Raw genomic sequence first — 18,752 nt, forward strand, 5'->3', positions numbered from 1 at the left:
CAAGATATCCACCAAACAAGCATAATGCTCAATAGTTGGTGACACCCCAAATTCTGACTTCATCTCGTTAAAAAGCCTCTGTCCCTCATCGATAAGCCCGGCATGGCTACAACCCGACAACAACACAACAAACGTTACCTCATCTGGCTTGATACCAGACTCAACCATCTCATCAAACAACTCCATTGCTTCTTCTATAAAACCATTTACTGCGTACCCTGTAAGCATAGTATTCCAAGAAGTCAAGTCCTTACCTTGCATTTCATTGAACAGTCTCCCGCAGTAATCAATCTGTCCACATTTAGCGTACATGTCCAGAAGTGAGTTTAGCAGAGGGATATCAGGTCTATTGGCAGATTTTACAATCTGCACATGTATCTCTTTTCCACTGCGAAGCGCAGTTACTCGAGTGCACACAGATAAGATCGTAGTGACGGTAACCCAACTGAACCCCATCCCTTCTCCTTGCATCTTCCTAAAAGCGTCCAGCGCATCAAAAACCTGATCTCGACCGGAAAAACTCGCAATCAACGAGTTCCAAGACACGATATTTCTTTTGCGCATTGTTTCAAACACCTTCAATGCACCCCCAGTACACCCACACTCCGCATACAACCGCAAAAGAGCGTTACTTACCACCTGATCCGGTTCTTCACTAGACTTTACAATCTGGCCATGAACAGCTCTACCGACTCTCAAATCGAACATGTCGAAACACGCCTTCAAGGCCGTGGAAAACGCGAAATTACCGGGCCGGACGAACCGGGCCAACATCTCGCAGTAGAGAAGCAAAGCTTGCTTGGGTAGACCATTTCTCGAGTACCCAATAGCCATCGCCACCCAGACCGATTCGGGCACTTCTTCTCCGTCTTCAAGCCCGTCGAGAAAGACGCCGCAGGCCTCATCGAGGCGGCCGCAAACGGAGTAAAGAGTGATGAGCTTGCTTTTCAAGGTGGGGTTTTTGACGAGGTTGTGTTTGCCACGGTCTCTGGCGAGTAGTAGCTGGAGATAGAGTCTTTGGCCGTGTTCTAAGGACCTTCTTGAAATGCAGGCGTGGAGGAGGAGGGAGTAGGCGCCGGCGTCGGGTTCCGGGGCGGCGGGGAATTTGGACGGCCAGGATTCGATCAGGCGAAGGGCGTCCTCTAGTTTGCCAGATTTGGCCAGAGATTTAAGAGTTGAGTTTGGAGTTGGAGTAGGATAAGTAGTAGTTGTGTGGGTCTTGGAGATGTTGGGACCTGATGTTACAGTTAAGTTGGTTGGAACGGTTATGTTAGAGAGAGAAATGGCGGGAATCATTTCTTTCTCGGGAGGAGCGATGGGAATTACATGGACTGAATTTTAAATAGATTGGGCAAATTTAAAAGGGAAAAATAATTGGATATAGTTCTAGCTCTAGTTTACTGTTTTAAAAATATACAAAGACTGCTAGTGGTGCTTTGAATCAGCAAGTGCAACAGGAAACAGTGGATAAGGTCTTTGCTCTAATTATGGTCTCATTCACTTCACGGATTCAAATTTTCAATTCGAGTTGAGATGTGATATTTTTTAAGAGCTTTTTACTGTAGCAAAAAAAAAAAAAAATTAAATGTGACATTTTATGAGAATTTTTTACTGTAAAAACCTAAAACTGAAAATTTGAATCGGTGAAATGAACGAGACCTATAGAAATTCATTATCTAGCACGTGGATTTAAAATTTTGAGGGTGATGAGAGGAAAATTTTGGTTTCCCAAAAGAGAATGTAATTTAGGATGGATAAAATAGTGAGAAAAAAGTTGTAGGATATTTTCATTACAATAACATAATCATTAAAGACACGTTGACTTTGATCGCACGATTCAGTAAGTCAGAACACACGCTCTATAAAAAAAAGAAGAAAAGCTAAAATTTCTAATCGGCAGTCACCATCTCTATTGCTCGAAAAATCCTGAGAGCAGCCGAGGTGAATCCTAACAGCAACTACAGAATTCAATCACATTAAGGTTTGTGATTCACGTTGTACATTAATTAAGCGTCAACAATAATCGTAAGAGACAAATAATACCCGAATCGCTCCTCCATTTAAAGATATCACATTCAATCAACACAAAAAAGGAAATAAATCATCTCATTTATGTCCTAGGCAAACCCGATAATTAATATTGGTATTTTGTCAAATTCTCATGACAATTTTGTTGACTTAAGCTTAAGAGTGCCATCAACAGTACTTTACCTATCAGTACTCTTCATTTTACTTTTTTGTTTTATGAAATTCTTGATATTCAACTAGGTGCTGATATGATATCAGTTTCACAAAACATTTTCTTTTTGGTACAAGAGATACATGACAAATTTTAGCTACTATAATAGCTTATAAGAATCGGTTCTTTAACCACTAATATATCATTATAATAGACCCTCACAAAAAAAAAAAAAGAAAAAAAAAAAGAAGAAAAGTTTCACATATTACAACTGGATAGGCTTGAACCCAAGATCAATAGATCTTCTGACAGCATCCAACACCAACTGTGTCTTTCTACTAATCTCAGGCCATTTCCCATCTGGTTGATGCCCATATCTTTTAATGCCTTGAGCAAGCCTAGCAAGCTCTTGAACCATCAAAGCCTCTTGTGGCATGTCACACTCCACTCTCACTTCCTTTGGATCCATATTCCACCCAATATGAAGCTCCGCAAACTTAGCCCCACAGCTGAACTCAAACAAAGCAGAGTCTTCTTTATGAGGGATTATGAAATCGTTGGCGCGAATGGAGGCGTTGGAGCCGGAAATGGCCAGGTCCATGGACGTGTGGGATAGGAAAGAGCAGTGAATTGTGGCGGTGTTTGACGAAATGCTCCACTGAAACGACGCTGTGCAGGACAGGATCACGCCTGCTGCGTTTTTTGTGGTGTCCGGAAGAGCTTGGACTGTGGAGGGTAGTTTGTAGTCATTGGCCCATAAAATGGCCCCAATGCAGTACCAGCCTGTGTCCCCAAGTGCTCCCAAGGCGTCCAAGTCAGGCTTCACTCTTATGTTGTTTTGGAGAAATTCTGGGTTCTCTGTCATTGTGGACGTGCTGTAGACCTTCAACAGGATGAGCAAACATCAATAATACAAACTTGCTAATTAAATATTTGATGAATCTTCCATTTGTGGCTTAGTTAAGTGGTTTGGCGCTGGGAATTGGTAGTCATAGACCCTACACTATTAACTTCATACAATTAGCGAGCTTATTTATTTTCAACCTTTGTCCCTTGGATCTATTGCGGTTTGACACTTTCATCTTGCTTTTTTCATAAATCGATCCATGAATTTTCAAAACAGTAGCAATTAACTGTGATGATAAGTAACTGTGGTTAAATATTAAAGAATTCCTTAAATTCTCACTTTTGTTAGTTACAATAATTATATAATTAGTGCAGAAATTTCACAACAATTATGCCAAATATGAATAATTGTGGGACTTACGTAATTAATTTGGCCAAACACCCGTTGATCAGAGAGCAACTCCTTCATCTTGCAGGTCCTGGGATGGTGCAGCCACATGCTTCCGTCCATGAACTGCACGCCGTTGAATCGGCACGCTTCGAGTATCTGATCGAGCTCCGCCGCATCAAGAGCCGTCGGTTTCTCCAGCAGCAAGTGCTTCTTCTTACTTGCGGCCACGACAGCCCAGTGGACGTGGAGGCTGGTGGGCAGGGGAAGGTACACGGCGTCGACGCATGGGTCGTCGAGCACCTGATCGTAGCTCCCGTAGGTCTTGACCGCTCCGGAGAGGCCGACGAGGGCGGCGAACCCCTCGGCCTTCGCGAGGGAGCGGCTGGCGGCGGGGGGGGGGGGGGGGGTGGGGGGAACCGACGGCGTAGAGAGTCGCGTTGGGGGCCAGGCTAATGGCTCGCGCCAGTTTTCGAGCAATGGCGGCGCATCCGATGATTCCGAACCGAATTGTTGGAAGATTGTTTGGATGTTGGTATTCGGATTCAGCCATGTTTTGTGTTTTGCAAATTTCCTTGTTCGTTTGGTTTCTTTCTTTATCCTTTTGGTTTTGGAGTGTTAGGTTTAGTGACGTACATAGGTGTTCTGGAATATATTAGTGAGTAGTGATAAAGTGATAGAATAGAACGATGCGTGGACTCTTCGCAAGCCATTTGTTTAGTAGACAAAACCAAGAAAAAAAAAAAACTTAATATATATATATATACACACTCTTTTTTCTCTTGCTTTTTGCTGTCAAAATAATTCTATGGTGTTCAAGAATCTTGCTAGTATTAAGGATTAGTTCTTAAATGACCCCTAAAGTATCAACTTATCAACACATAATCATACATTGGCTGGTCAAGATTGAATTCTGGCACTTTTTTTTTTTCTAGAGGGACAAATTAGAATTTGATGCAAGAGGAAGCTACAGTTAGATTTGTCAAAGAAAGCAATTAAAGAATAGTCATCAGTCACCATGTTCATCGCTATCAATCAAGTTATTAATTGTTAAGAACGCTCAAGGTTTCAGTAGCTGACCACAATCTAACAATCCAATTTGGAACCAGATTGTTAAGGATTGAGACATAAATACACAACAGACTGAAAATTAAACCAAATTAATCTCTATTTCATCTGAGTATAAAAAAAAAACAATCTCTATTTCATCATCAACAAGAATTAGCACACCAACCTCACACTAAAATTAATAATAATAATGATACAAAAAAAAATCTAATGACTAACAACTACATCAAAAATGGCCCCATGTTCTTTTGTGTCATGTTAAAATATAAAATTATTATTGACTTATCTCTCAATAACTTAAATTTTTAAGATAAATTGATAAACTAATATGGTATCAGAGCAGAAAGTTCTGAGTTCAAACCTTTATAATTACATTTTTTATCCTAATTTAAATTATTATTATGTATTAAGTCTTTAATATATTTTAAACTTAAATATTTACGTGTTAAATTTAATTTATCCACACTATTATTTATTGTCTAATGCACACATAAAAAAAATATTAAAATATAAAATTATTGTTAACTTAGTTCTCAATAACTTAAAATTTTTACGTTCGGTTGATAAACTAACGGACATAAGCGCTTAACTTTACAGTTATTGACCTTAGTCATTAACATAGAAAAATCCAAACAAAGTCCAAAGCTTTCGTCTTCATCCTCAATCCCATCGAAGAAGGGATCCTCAAGCAGCTGAGCAGCTGACGGCCTCACCGCCGCAGGGACCAAACACTTTTCAATAAACCTCTTCACCTCCAAATCCTTAAGCGCGCCCAAGGAGCGTGGCTCCACGCCAGAGGTCACCTTCTTGAAAAATCTTCACCACAAACATCACATTCGCTGTAAGGTACTTCCATGGCGACCATCTCCAACACGCACATCCCAAACGCGTACACCTCCACCTTCTCGTCGTACTTCTCCTCGTAAATCTCGGGAGCCATGAACTTCGGCGTCCCCACCACCAACCGGAGGGTCTCGTTTTTGCTCTTCGCGACGGCGGCGAGTCCCAAATCGCCGATCCTTACGCGGCCGTTGCGGCCGTCTATGAACACGTTGCTCAGATTCAAGTCTCTGTGGATCACGCGCGGCTGGTGCGAGTGGAGGTGGTTCAGCCCGACGGGAATCTGCCTGGCCCACTTCTTGAGAGTCCTCAACGACACGCGGCGGTGCTTCATTCGGTAGTCTCTCAGACTCCCAGAGGTGCAGATTTGGGTGATGAGTTGAGGGTCATGTTTTTGTTGTCGTTCCAGGCGTGGGAGCAGGAGATTATGTTGTCGTTTTTCAGAGTCATTAGCAACTTTGACCTCATTGAAAAGCCTCCTCATCATAGTGTCGTCGTTGGTGAACCGCCGCAACGAGACCTGGTTCCACGCCACTTCCGTGCCCTATTGGTTGTTGAACGCTCTGTACGCCTTCTTCACGGCTCCGGCTCCGAGTAGCTCGCCGTTCCGGCCGTACCGCCCCGTCGGATCGGTCTCCACGAATTTCTCGCCGTCCGAATCACGACAAACGTTGTCGTACGTCATCTTACTATAATTGATCAAAAGCAAAGGAGAGAGAAACCCTCCAAATCTTAGAGAGAGAAAGTAAAACGAAGGATTAAATGAAAACAGAGGAGGAGCAGATGACCAAGAAATAAGCGCCGGGGGCTTCCTTCAAATATAGACTCAGAGAGGCCATACGATTAAGAGGGACACATTTAATGGGATTTTTTAAGTCAATAGGCCCTAAATGTACACCCATTCAATTCAACCCGTTATAAATGAAATTTTAATTTTAATTTTTTTTATTCCTGAGATAAGAGTAAATGATTAAAATATTCTTAAAAATTATGTCCGATCAGATCTTTCTTACTGGAAAGACCGGTTGACAATTTTCTTACAGGGCACACTAGTAAGAACTTTCTGACCGGACTCAGGTTTCTTACCGTTCCCACCAGTCAGAACGGAAAGAAATGACAGACGTGAGTTTCTTCGATTTTAGCCCTAAATATACACCCATTCAATTAGACCCGTTATAAATAGAATTTTCATTTTCATTTTTTTTATTCCTGAGATAAGAGTGAATGATCAAAATATCCTTAAAAATTATGCCCGATCAGATCTTTCTTACTGGAAAGACCGATTGGCAATTTTCTTACAGAGCACACTAATAAGAACTTTCTGACCGGACTCAGGTTTCTTACCGTTCCCACCAGTCAGAACGGAAAGAAATGACAGACGTGAGTTTCTTCGATTTTACAGATTACTCAACTCCGAAGAGGCCATGAAATAGCATGATTCTTGTTGGTTTTTCAAATAAAATACCAAACCACGATTACCCAGCATTCAAACAATGAATTAAGCATAAAAAATACAATATTTGAGAGAATAATGCTCGGATTGTTAATCACCATGGATGCCGGCAATTGTCGACGTCGGTAGGGGCATTTTCCGGCGGTGAAAGGCGGCGCCGCCGGTGAACTTTGGCCGGCAACGTTTCCTCGTGACTGCCCAGCGAAGGAGGGGATTTAGCTCCTCCTTTTCAAACGTTTTTTCTTTTAATTTGAGAGAAAAGGAGAAGGGCATTTAGGAAATACACACTTTTTTATTTAATGAAAGGCCTGCTCATTGAAATTTTCTATTTTGGAGTCTACTCATTAAATACATTACACATTTTAAGCCTATTTTTCAAAAGGAGTTTTGAATATGATTAAATATAAATAATGTGAGAATTACTATTGATACAATAATATTTTCAGAGGACTACAAGAAATTAGGGAAAACAATATGATTAAGAGACACTTGAGAAAATTTATTTACAGGGAAATTAGGGAAAACAATGTGAGAATTACTATTGATACAATAATATTTTCAGAGGACTACAAGAAAAAGATTCATCATGGACACATTTTAGAAAAATTGTTTTAAGAAGGGTAAATTAGAGTCACGTTATTTATGAAAAAAAATAGTAATTGGGAGGGTTTTGGAAAATTTTGTTTAAATAGGGACACATTTTTAAGAAGTAACTTTTTGGTGGAACAAATAAAAGAAAAAAATTGATGAGGATCACTTTTAGTATAATAACATTTCAGAGCATCACAGGAAATAATACCTTCTAGTGATACATTTGGAAAAAAAAATATTTATTCCTAAAATATTTTATTAGGAATAAACGAGGAGGAGAAAAAAAAAAGAACAAGAACGATTTTAAGAGGAAAAGCAAAAAAAAAAAAAAAAAAAAAAAAAAAAAAAAAAAAAAAAAAAAAAAAAGAAAACTATATGGTTTGCCATAATTTTATATAGATTTATTATTTTTATTATTTTAAATAATTAAAGGATTGTTCTTTTGTATTTTTGAGTTAGGGTGATTTGAATGATGATTTTGAGTTGAATTTGAGTTATAACTTGAGTTGAAGTTGTAACTTGAATTTGTGTTTGGATGTGCACATTTGAGTTATGATTTGAATTGATAATCTTTTTGAGTTTGTGTTTAGATAGGTCAAAACTTAAATTTATATTTATATAGTATTTTAATAAAAACTCAATGGTGATGAAAAATTTTAATAGGGTATATGGGTGGGGCTTTATTCGTCTTTTCGTTGTGAATGCATAGAAAAAAAATCATCTCAATCATAATTAAAACGAAAAAGTTATGGCATTTTTAAGAATAAAAAAAATATTATTCATTAATTTGAGTTTGAGTTTCTGAACTCGAGTTGAAGGGAAAACTTGAACTCGAGTTGAAGGGAAAACTTGAACTCAAGTTTAGCCCCAAACTCGAGTTTAAATTCGAGTTCAAACTTGACTTCAAACTTAAATTTTACAAAAGAACATGAACTCAAATAAAATTGAAACTCGAATTCAAACTTTTTCTGAGTTTTATTCTAAAAGAACAACCCCTAAGTGTCATTGTACCTTTTTATTTTCTCAAATTGAGTGATAATTATTTATTTTTGAGTGGGTGACATAAATAATATTTTCTTATATCTTAAGTGATATTTTTAGTTAGGATAAATTTTATTTTTGTTCTTGAACTATAATAGCGCTGTCAGTTTGTCCCCTAAAATTTAAAAATTGGTCTATATGTCCCTCAAACTATCAATATTATTGATTTTGCCCCTTCCATCGAATTGACGGAATTGTTGATGTGGCAACATTTTCTGGGTGGTTAAATTATATACCACCATCTGACTGCCTTTTCCCACCAAATTAGCTTTTTTTTATTATATTTTATTTCCTCTGGTTTTTAACAAAAACAAGGGTTTCTTCTTTCCTTTGTTTTAATATCAGTGCTTCTTCTAAATTGGTATCTTTGAGGTTGGTAGTAGGGTAAAAAAAACTTCAAAATTTGGAAGACCCATGGCAAGTAGTAGCCAACGGTGTTCAAGGTCAAGCAATGAACATGAGTTAAGCTCTGAATTTAGTAGAAAGATTGAATATAAAAGACCTACGCTTTGTAAATGTAAGCTTGAACCGGTGATTTGGACTGCAACCCCAGTAGAAAGTCCTATCATCATGCAAAATATGAGGTTAGAACTTTTTTTCCCCCTTAAATTTTAGGCCTCGTTCATTTCACCGATTTAAGTTTTCAATTTCAGTTTTGTTAAAGTTAAAAAACTTACACAAAAAATCACTTCTAACTTTTTCTGCTATAATTAAAAATTTTTAAATAAAATCACATCTCAACTTAAATTAAAAACTCGAATCAGCGAATTAAATGAGCCTTAAGATTCGTGAATTTATTTACACTATTTGTTGAACTTTTTGGACAATATTTTTTGTAGAAAGGCGTTAATCCAGGGTGTGGGCATCTCATTTGGATCAATCCTACTCCGACGAGATTGATCAAGTTGATTTGTTAAGGAGAGTTAAAGCCATTGAAAAAGAAATTGAGAAGTAGTAAAAAATATGTATGAAAAATGAAGATGATATGACAGCAGTACAAGTGGAAATATTGAGAAATGATACTGAAGTTTTCAAAACCCATAAAATTTTCCACCAACCAAACAGAATGTACCCATTAGACGATAATCTCTGTAGAAATCGTTATACCAAAAATTTCAACCATAAACCATACCAAAACTTGTAGCATTGTACATACCAACACATAACTATCAACTAACGTTCAAAAACTCATTATATTTTCGCATTACACAAAATTATTAGGAGAAAAACTCACCATAATCAGGTACAAAATTCTTCTCCCTGTCATTACCCATAGTATTCATCACGTTTACAAGTGATTCTCCACAAACTTAGTTTGGATCTCAAAATAGCAACATCCTCTGTGTACACTATTACTGTTTGTAAATAGTTATCTCATGATTTTTCATGTCTGAGGAGTAAATTTTTTTGACTGAAAATTCTTAGGAGTATATATAGTTTTACTGATCTCAAACCCACTTGAGACAAAATTACTTTCTTACCCTTCAATTTCCCTCAAAATTACGTTCACGTCAGCTTAAATTAGATGACAATAGACAAAAGAGACAAAATCAATAACGTTTGATAATTTGAGGGGCATATAAACCAGTTTTTAAAGTTTGAGAGATAAACTGATAGCGCTACTATAATTCAGGGCAACAGTATAATTTATCCTTTTAATTATTTTACATAAAAAGAAAAGGGGGTGGGGTGTTTTGGTCGAAAGTACTGTAGTGCCCTCTCTTGTCAACAGAAATAACGATACTGTTAACAGCGCGCCAAAGTGGAACCCACCCAAGCTGACATGGCAAACTAACTTTTTTTTTTTTTTTTTTTTTGCCCTTCTCGGGCAAACTATCTAACTTAACAGAAAGAAACTCCCTCTCTTTATTTCAAACGTCCATCAATACCAAAACCCCTCCAAAACCCCATCTTTACAATCTTCTTCCTCTTCAGTAGTACAATTCTTGAAACCCAAGAATCCATGGAGGAGCCAAATCGAGATCAAGATCAAGATGAACAACGAAATCGGCGTCAGATTCGGAGGCAGATTCGGAATCAGAATCGGAATCGGAATCGGCGTCCTCCCGATCCCGAATCCAAAGAGCTCATCACCTCCCCCAACCTCGCTTCAATGGAGACCTTCATCTCCAACCTCCATAACGACGACCAAAGAAGCGACAGAATCATCTCTTTCTGCACTGGCAACTATCCAAATACTTTCTCTCTCAAGCTCTCTCACCTCTCTCTCTCTTCCCCCCACCTCCGAGCTGACTCCTTCGACGTCTTCCTCAGAGTCCTTTACTCGCCGGAGCTCAAGTTCAACCTCTCTCCGATGATCCTCGCCGAGATCAAGCCCACCATTTTTGAATGCCTCAGGCAAGAAAGTACAACAAATCCGCCGTCGAAAGCCTTGTCCAAGACCATCTCCGGTATCGCCTCCTTGGTTTATTCGGACTCCGATATAGCCGAGAAATGGCCGGAGGTTCTTGACTATGTGGCTTCTTCCGTTTCCGCATCCGATGATAACAATAACAAAAATCTTCAAGAATGGGGTCTCTTTATTCTCCGGTATTTGACGGAGAGAACCCTCGAGCAGCTAGACTCCCGGTTTGGCGTGATCTTCACGTCGGTCTTGCGGCATTTAACCTCCTCGGATTTGGATACGCGGGCCGCCGCGTTCCGCGCTTCTGTTAACTTGGTGAGATCCTGCACGCATTATTCGAATCTTTACGAGCTCTTGCCGAGGATGATGAGCTCAGTGGAGAACTTAATATCCGGCGGACACCATGTCCTTGCAGCGAAAGCACTCCGTACTCTCGTCCAGATGGCGATGGACGAGCCGGGATACTTGGTTGAGCAGCTGCAAGAAGTGTTCGAATCAGTGGTGAGGATTGCGGAGCGGGACAACATCGACGAGGAGACGAGAGCCGAGGCGGTTCAAATCATCCGGGAGCTCGAAGACGGAGCCGGGCCCGACATGCAGAAGCTGATGGAGGATTTGAGCGGTGAGAGTATTGAGCGATTTGTGAGGTTGATGGCGAACTTTCTTGAGTACGTTGAGGACGACCCTTATTGGTATAGAATAGATCATGTCGTTACTCAAAATAATACTAATATGGAGGAGAAGAGGACTATTCTTCTTGGGACGTACTTTCTGGATCGGCTGTCGTTTATTCATAAACGCAAAGTGGTGACCATTGTCGTTATTCTTGCGCGAGAGCGTTTCAAGGCTCAGGAATGGAGGAAACGACACGCGGGGATTACTGCTATTGCTGTCATCAGTGAAGGCTGCTCTGAGGTAGAACCATTATTTTTGTCGTATAAGATATCTTATATCACTATTTCATTGTTAAATGTTAATTATTGTTGTTCATGTAAATCGTTAAAGATTTGAGTTAAAATTCCTATGTTTCTATAGACAAAAGTACCACTAAGAATGGCAATTTTGTAGTGTAATAATTTATGCATCATCTTCTCATTCTCTTTAATTCTACCTTGAAATATTAGACGTAAAGTTACTTAAATCAGAAGATAAGCATGCAAAACCTGTTCTACTTTATAGATATAAGTGATAATGTATCTCTTTTTGCTCCAATTGAAGTGTAGATCATTCCTCGTTTTCTTCATATTTTCGCAGGAAATAATTGATTATCTCGACCAAGTGATGGCGCTCGCTTTAGATTTGTTTCGAGATTTTCACCCACGAGTTCGTGCTGCGGCGATAAACGTGATAAGAACTCTAGGCTTGGACTTGGGGGGGTCAACAATACAAGAGAAGTATCATGACAAGATTCTGCCTGCACTAGGTTCTTTGGTTGGGGATTCCCTCAGCCCCACCTTACAGGTTCACATAGAGATTTGATTGATTATTAACAATAATACCATTCTCTTCATATTCCTGCTTTAGCATTTCAGATATACTTTAAATCTCTTATAATTAGGAGAAAGATATATCCTTGTAGAATTTCAAATTTCGCCGACAAGACATGGTTAAATTTTTACCAAGATGCAGGTTCACATAGAGATTTGATTGATTATTAAGAATAATACCATTCTCTTCATATTCCTGCTTTAGCATTTCAGATGTACTTTAAATCTCTTATAATTAGGAGAAAGATATATCCTCGTAGAATTTCAAATTTCGCCGACAAGACATGGTTAAATTTTTACCAAGATGTTATCCGTCGATATTTCGATCAATTAGAAGATCAAACACCATAGACTTTTAAATTTTGTTAGTGCTTCATTAGAAAAGTGTTGATGTTTCCCTTTGGTTTGTGCAGGTGCAGGCTGCTATGGCATTTGTTTCCTTCTGCAAAGGTTGCGAACCAGATCACTTGGAACCTTTCTTGGAAGGTTTAGTGAAAAGACTTCTAATAGTTTGCCAGGTAAAACTTAAAAGCCCTAATTATGAGTTCAATTTTCTGTAATATCGGACACGATTAAGACTCGTTTCATTTTTTTCCCGTTATTCGCGCATCCAGAGCCAACATCAGGTAGTGCAAGAGTGGGGTTTTGCAGCTCTTGCATCAGTTGCAAATTCATCACAGGTACTTAGTTCTTCTTCACGTGTTCATATAATTTTACCTTCACATTTCTAGTGATTTGGTTTAATCATGTACTTGTACATTTGTTCTCAGTCCAAGTTCAGCAGACTCTATGATCCTACTATGGCTTGCTTGAAAGATATCTTGTTGAAAAACACCGAAAATTCCACAAAGTTGATTTGTGCCAAGTGCTTGGAATGCATCAGTAGGGTTGCGGTTGCTGTTGGGAAGGAAAAGTTTTCAAGTGATTCTATTCAGGTGAGTCGTATTCGGCTTTTACATTTTTTGATTCTCCGGTAGAAAATCACATGTTCTCTTTATAATCAGTTGGTTCTATTTGTGTCTTCTAAGGAATCATCTCAAGTTGGTAAAAATAGTTTCATAAATGTCACCTGTTCATTAATACTATATTTTGAGCTTCTTTTTATTGTTATCACCTGACCAAAGAGAAAGTTACACGGGATGTTTTCTTTAAAGGATCATTATTTTATCAGCTATTTCTCTCTTTTTCTCTCCTCTAATAGCCTCTCTATTCAAATCTTTTTTTTTTTTTTTGGCTAAAGACTGAAAATGTATTTGATGCAAGGTTATGGGCATTCTAATGCCACTACAAGGATCCCTTGAGAGAACAGATCATAGAATAAGGATCTTTATCTTCCAGGTGATTTTAATTTAACTCGACCAGAAAATCTTTTTTTTTTTTTTTTTAAGTAGAAAACATTGATTTTCCATAAAACTAAATTCTAACTAGAGTAAAGCTTGTGTTATGTTGCAGGCATTGGCCAATCTTTTTGATTGTCTAAGGGAGGATTTATCTTCTTATGTCCCAGATTTGATGCCAAGTTTGCTCCAGTCTTCTCAACTTTTCAACCCTGATGTAGCTGAAGCTTCAAGTGATCCTAGGTTAGAAAATAACCGGTTATGAAGTCCCACAAAAGTCTGTTTGATTTTGTTCTACAAATGTCAATAAGGGTTTTTTTTTTTTTTTTTTTTAAAAAAGAAACTTTGTAAATGAGCTTCACTGGTTCTTTCTTTCTTTCTTTCTTTTATTTTATTATTATTTTTTTGTCACTGATTCTTTCTTAATTCTTAGTTCAGGATGCAAAATGCATACACTTTTAGTAAAGGCCTAACTTTAGTGAGACATTATTTTTTTTCCCTTTTTAAAATAATAAAATAATAATTATATTACTCCTGTTACAATTGCCACTTTTTTTTCCCCCTTCTTTTGCTAACTGGGTTTTGGGCTGTGTATATGGTGGTGCAGCAATAAATTTGATGCCTTAAAAGAGGAAGCTTTGGCTTGTAGGGTACTATTCTGTATAGCCAAGAAACTAAGAAGAACCATTTTTCCTTGGATCATACAGGTTGGTCTTATAAACAGTTGAAAGTTCTTCTTCCTCCTCCAAAAATTGATGAACCAAATTTTGACATGATTTAGGTTGCAAAAGCTCTGATTCCTCTGCTTCAAGTTTCTCAGCATCCTGAAACTCAAAAAATTGCTATTTCAGGTTTATCTCAATCTCCAATACTTTGATCCTTTCCTATTATTTGAGCATTCATGACTCATCATAACTTTTACCCTTTTTCCAATTTAGCTTTGCCTGAGCTTCTGCTATCAGCTATTTCATATCGTCAGAGTGGGAATTCTAAAATAAACATTACCTCCTTTACTCAAAAGTTGGCACTCCTTATTGTACCAGCTCTTTCAGAAGCTTTGCAAATGGTCAGCCCCCCCCCCCCCCCCTCCTTTTTTTTTTTTTTTTTTTTTTTTTTTTTTTTGCTTTCTTGTAAGTTCATCAATCTACAACTAATCGTCTTGCAGGAACCGGAGGGAACAATGCAAACAAAGTTCCTAAGCGCGATTTACAAATGCATACAGGTTGGTCATAATCCTTCCACTGCTTTGATTATTTGGGGCCAGTGTAGGATTGCTTTTGGAATCCTCGACAGTATAGTACTTTGTACACAAATCAGGCCAACCCGTACGCTTTTTTTTTTTTTTGCACAGACACCAATATGCACTTTTATAGTTATTTTGAGAAACTAGAGATATTTTGACTTTTAATTCTGCTTCTCCATTTAATAAGAGAAAAAGTTGTTTGTTACAAGCACACAAATCCCAAACTGTGCCTTTACGAAGCAATGAGTATTGTTTCTACTTTACTTAGAGTGCAAGGTATCGTGTTTTCTTGTAGGTTTCCGGCTCAGTTTTCACAAGAGCGCAGGCTTTGTCGATTGTGAATGGGATAAAGAAAGTGCTAGCTGACATTTCGGGTAGAGATGAACATCCAGTGAATGCAGAAGGCGCAGAGGATTCCGAAATGGATTCGGAAGATGTGAAGGAGCAAGAGGAAGAAATCTTTAGACAAGTCTGTTTCAAAAGTTCTTGTTCTTTACCATTCTGGATGTTCACAGTGTTTTATAGCTTCATATACCTTTTTCATTTATGCAGGTCACGAATTGCTTGTGCGGACTGATCAAAAGATTCAGAAGAGTTTTCATGCCTTACTTCGATGAAATTGTTATATACATTCCTATGATGTGGGTGAGTGAAAAAAAAAAAATCATCACTCTTTTTCCTTCAATGCTTAATATATTTGTCTCAAAAGTTTCTTCAATGCTTAATATATTTCTTTCAAAAGTTTCTTCAATGCATGGTTTGGTTTGACTTTTAATTGGTCTTCCATACAGGATGATAGAAGAAATGCCGAAGAGAAAGCTATGGGCTTATCCATCTTTAGAAATATTGTCCACCAATGTGGAGTAAATGCTGAAAAGTAAGTGCATTTCACTTCTCCCAAGGCAATATATATATATATATATATTACACTTTATTTTTTACTACAAGCTTTGCTTTATCATAGTTGTGTTGTCCAATAACAACAAGAAAATGTTTCTTTTGATGAACAGGTACCACGACATGTATCTCCCATGTTTGTTAATAGCTTGCAAAGAAGATGACCCGTTAGTTAGACAGGTATTAAAATTTCACTGCAAACTTAGTGGAAAATAATCAAACCCTTTTAACATATTGAATGAGAAGATCTAAAAATTTGCATTTTTCTGGCCAGGAAGCTGCCCTTGGAATTGGGGCTTGTGCAGAGTCTGGTGAAGCTTTTTTCAGGACACGAGTTGAGGGTAAGCTTGCTTGGCTATTTTGTTCAAGTGTTTCACATGAATGAATATCATTTTTTTTCCCCTAAATAGGAGATTGTATGTTTGAGAGAATTCTATTCGATTTTTTATAGCTGCCTTGGAAAGCTTAGATTCGCTTATAAAACAGCCAGAGGCACTGAGTCCAGAAAATAGAAAGACATTTGATGCTGCTGTTTCGGCTCTAGGAAAAATATGCCGATTTCATCGCAATTTTATTAATGCTCGCGAGGTAAAATGTTTTCCATATTTGTGCTTCCACACTTTTTACTACAAATTTGCGGTGTCAGTTAATTTAGAATCTATCAGGGCAAAAAAAAAAAAAAAAAAAAAAAAAAAAAAAAAAAAAAAATTGCAGGTTTACTTGAAACTCAAGTTATTTTTATGTTTTGAACTGAAATTTAATTTATTGCTGTATACTGCAGCTTGTACCTACATGGCTGAGTTACTTGCCACTGGTGAGGGATCTGGATGAAGCAAAAAAAGCCCATGATCTACTTTGTTTAATGGTAGAAAAGTAAGGATTAGTCTTTTGTTCTTCTTCTTTTGTTTTGTTTTGTACTTGTTTTTTTTCTTTTTTTTTTTATGCATGTGTTTAATTGATAGAAGCTGACCTTTGGATTTTATTTATTTACAGTAGGGATCATGATTTATTTGGCCCCGACAATCAAAATCTCCCAGTTATTATTGCAGTTTTGGAAGAGGTAAGTTTTCTTTATCACAAAAATTGAATTATCATTTGCGGAGCAAATAAATTGATCTTTTTACTCCAACCACTAAATCATACTTGTGATGAAAATAGTAACAAATAGCAATTTAGAGACATAACGTTTTATAGTTCTCTAGAAATTTTCAATCATTAGATTCATCCACTCCATCGAAGTGATAATTTATATCTACTATGGCAGATTCATTAAACAACCATTTTGTAATATAGTGGAATGAACAAGCATTTTAATAATCAAGCTCTTATTCTTTAATGTTCACAAACTACAGACTCATTATTTTCACTACTCGAAAACGTCATGTCTACGATGTGGGGCCTATGTCTCCCACTTTACTAATAAAAAATGAAATACCAGAATTCAAATCTTGGTTGACAGTTGACACACGCACACACTCACGCACCCAATCATTTGAGTTAGCCTCAAGTGGCACTCAAAAACGGTTACTATTCCCTTTAAGAAAACCGTTTTTATTATTACCTTTCTAATTTTAACTTATTGTTATGATTCTTTAGGTTGTGCAGCAGCAGGAGACCCTTGCAACAAAAGCAACTGCTGAGAGACTGACTGCCCTGCTACCTTTGTTAAAATCTGAATTAGATTTCTAGTTTCTTTTGCTACTAACATTGTGGCATGCTGAGTGTTAACCTGTATAGGCGGAGAAAAAAGAAGAAAAGTAATCTCTAGTGCAGAATGTGTAAAAAAAAACAAAAAAAACAAAAAACCAGCAAGTATATTACCATTTTTTTTTTATTGAACTTTGAGAATTTTCCAATCATTGATTGGTATTTCATGTGCTTCTTCCTTAGGTTATATAAAACGCCGCTAATCTCTTTCATATCAACATGATCACATTAGTTCTCCAACATTGCTTCCTATTTCTCGAGAGTTTTACAAGTTTAATAGTTTTGCCATTGTCAGAGTAACTAGTTGATCTACAAAGAATAACAAGAACAATATATCACGAAAGTAGTTCACTTATCCCTTTTGACTCTAAGATGTGCTTTCAAATATGAGAAGCAATAAAACAAAGGATAACAAATTCTAATATAGGTTAGTTTGTATCTTACTTTTTGTATGAAGATAGCTAGCTCGGGGCATTTGCTGAATATGAATCCTCATCTAGATGGAAACCATGTCAATGTTGTTACTCGCAGAATGTTACAAAGCCACTTACGTACCTACGATCAACCAACCATGCTTCGCAAATCTCAATCGCTAACGTCTCCTTGAGCCAATCATGCAAAGTGAAATGAAAATCTGTGCAATGTGCTTTTCTTCAACATGACTAGCATTAGCTTGACCAAAGCTTTGGTCTTGAATGCTTTTCCCGGAGGTTTCATTTGTACTATCTTTTGCATGTCAGATTAATGAATAATTCAACCTTTTATTCGTGCTGGAGTTCGATTGCTAATCTGTCCACTCATATTGGAGGTGGTGAAGAATAATTGTGCGGATATGAACAAGCAGGTAGTGCAGCCTGGTGCTAGTTTCTACCAATAATCATTGCAAGAGCAGATCCCGTCATTGAAATGGTGGAAGCGGTTTGAATCTCTTACTACTATCTCCTTCTGAAGTAGATCTGATGCCAATTTCATGAAATTATGGCAATCTACACAAATGCTGATGTTCTTTATAATTTTTATGACACTCCCACAAGGATGCAAACTGCCTTCATTCATTATAAAATACATCAACGCTAATTTCTCACTGTGACGATACAAGTTCTCCTCCTTTTGTTCCTCCTCTATATCATGCAAGGACAAGCTTGTCTCTGGCACATAACCCATCTCCTTTAACTGCCGTATTAGTCCGTCAAGCTTGCTGCATATAACCTCCCTATCTGGATGACGGCAACCTCCAGAGGCAAACTCATGAACCCGATTCCCGATCTCAATCCAACTCAATCCGGGTTCCTTCCTAACTCGACACTCTT

The 18,752-nt window shown here is 37.7% G+C and overlaps 4 protein-coding genes and 1 pseudogene across 4 annotated transcripts in view; 1 reads left to right on the forward strand and 4 right to left on the reverse strand.

Annotated features, from left to right (window-relative positions):
* Nucleotides 1–3: 3 nt before the first annotated feature.
* Nucleotides 4–1,300, reverse strand: LOC112090599 (pentatricopeptide repeat-containing protein At3g14330-like; the record flags this gene model as incomplete). Its single annotated transcript, XM_024162274.1, has 1 exon — nt 4–1,300. A coding segment is annotated over exon 1 (1,293 nt), but the record flags the coding sequence as incomplete, so codon positions are not given.
* Nucleotides 1,301–2,400: 1,100 nt separating this feature from the next.
* On the reverse strand, nt 2,401–3,966 carry LOC21411165 (uncharacterized oxidoreductase At4g09670). The gene is made up of 3 exons (XM_024162276.1): nt 3,833–3,966; nt 3,447–3,801; nt 2,401–3,062 (listed from the first exon to the last, which is right to left on the reverse strand). The coding sequence occupies exons 1-3, from the start codon at nt 3,964–3,966 to the stop codon at nt 2,445–2,447; spliced, it is 1,107 nt and encodes a 368-aa protein (XP_024018044.1). The 3' UTR covers nt 2,401–2,444.
* Nucleotides 3,967–5,014: 1,048 nt separating this feature from the next.
* Nucleotides 5,015–6,164, reverse strand: LOC112090600 (annotated as a pseudogene).
* A 4,205-nt stretch (nt 6,165–10,369) lies between these two features.
* On the forward strand, nt 10,370–16,612 carry LOC21386460 (importin-5). Its single transcript, XM_024162277.1, has 17 exons — nt 10,370–11,686; nt 12,026–12,232; nt 12,672–12,776; nt 12,873–12,938; nt 13,029–13,193; nt 13,711–13,838; nt 14,203–14,302; nt 14,377–14,446; nt 14,534–14,661; nt 14,761–14,817; nt 15,134–15,307; nt 15,391–15,483; nt 15,630–15,715; nt 15,849–15,915; nt 16,010–16,076; nt 16,187–16,323; nt 16,517–16,612. The coding sequence occupies exons 1-17, from the start codon at nt 10,370–10,372 to the stop codon at nt 16,610–16,612; spliced, it is 3,063 nt and encodes a 1,020-aa protein (XP_024018045.1).
* A 1,112-nt stretch (nt 16,613–17,724) lies between these two features.
* LOC21386461 (pentatricopeptide repeat-containing protein At1g71420) overlaps nt 17,725–18,752 on the reverse strand; it is a 2,891-nt gene continuing 1,863 nt past the window's right edge. The window contains exons 2-3 of the mRNA XM_024162278.1: nt 17,887–18,747; nt 17,725–17,751 (exon numbers count right to left, since the gene is read on the reverse strand). Coding sequence (XP_024018046.1) covers nt 18,310–18,747 — 438 coding nt within the window. The 3' untranslated portion in view covers nt 17,725–17,751; nt 17,887–18,309. The remainder of the gene's footprint in view (nt 17,752–17,886; nt 18,748–18,752) is intronic.

Source organism: Morus notabilis, unplaced genomic scaffold (assembly GCF_000414095.1).
Source record: "Morus notabilis unplaced genomic scaffold, ASM41409v2 Scaffold1602, whole genome shotgun sequence".
NCBI lineage: Eukaryota > Viridiplantae > Streptophyta > Magnoliopsida > Rosales > Moraceae > Morus > Morus notabilis.

Bases quoted from the DNA above. Each gene is read 5' to 3' on its own strand.
- LOC21386460 (XM_024162277.1), top strand. From the start codon at position 10,370: ATGGAGGAGCCAAATCGAGATCAAGATCAAGATGAACAACGAAATCGG. The intron at 13,839-14,202 runs GTTAGAAAATAA...ATGGTGGTGCAG, and splicing joins GAAGCTTCAAGTGATCCTAG to CAATAAATTTGATGCCTTAA. The intron at 14,303-14,376 runs GTTGGTCTTATA...GACATGATTTAG, and splicing joins TTTTTCCTTGGATCATACAG to GTTGCAAAAGCTCTGATTCC.
- LOC21411165 (XM_024162276.1), bottom strand. From the start codon at position 3,966: ATGGCTGAATCCGAATACCAACATCCAAACAATCTTCCAACAATTCGG. The intron at 3,802-3,832 runs TTCCCCCCACCC...CCCCCCCGCCGC, and splicing joins GCGACTCTCTACGCCGTCGG to CAGCCGCTCCCTCGCGAAGG. The intron at 3,063-3,446 runs GTAAGTCCCACA...ATCCTGTTGAAG, and splicing joins TGTTTGGCCAAATTAATTAC to GTCTACAGCACGTCCACAAT.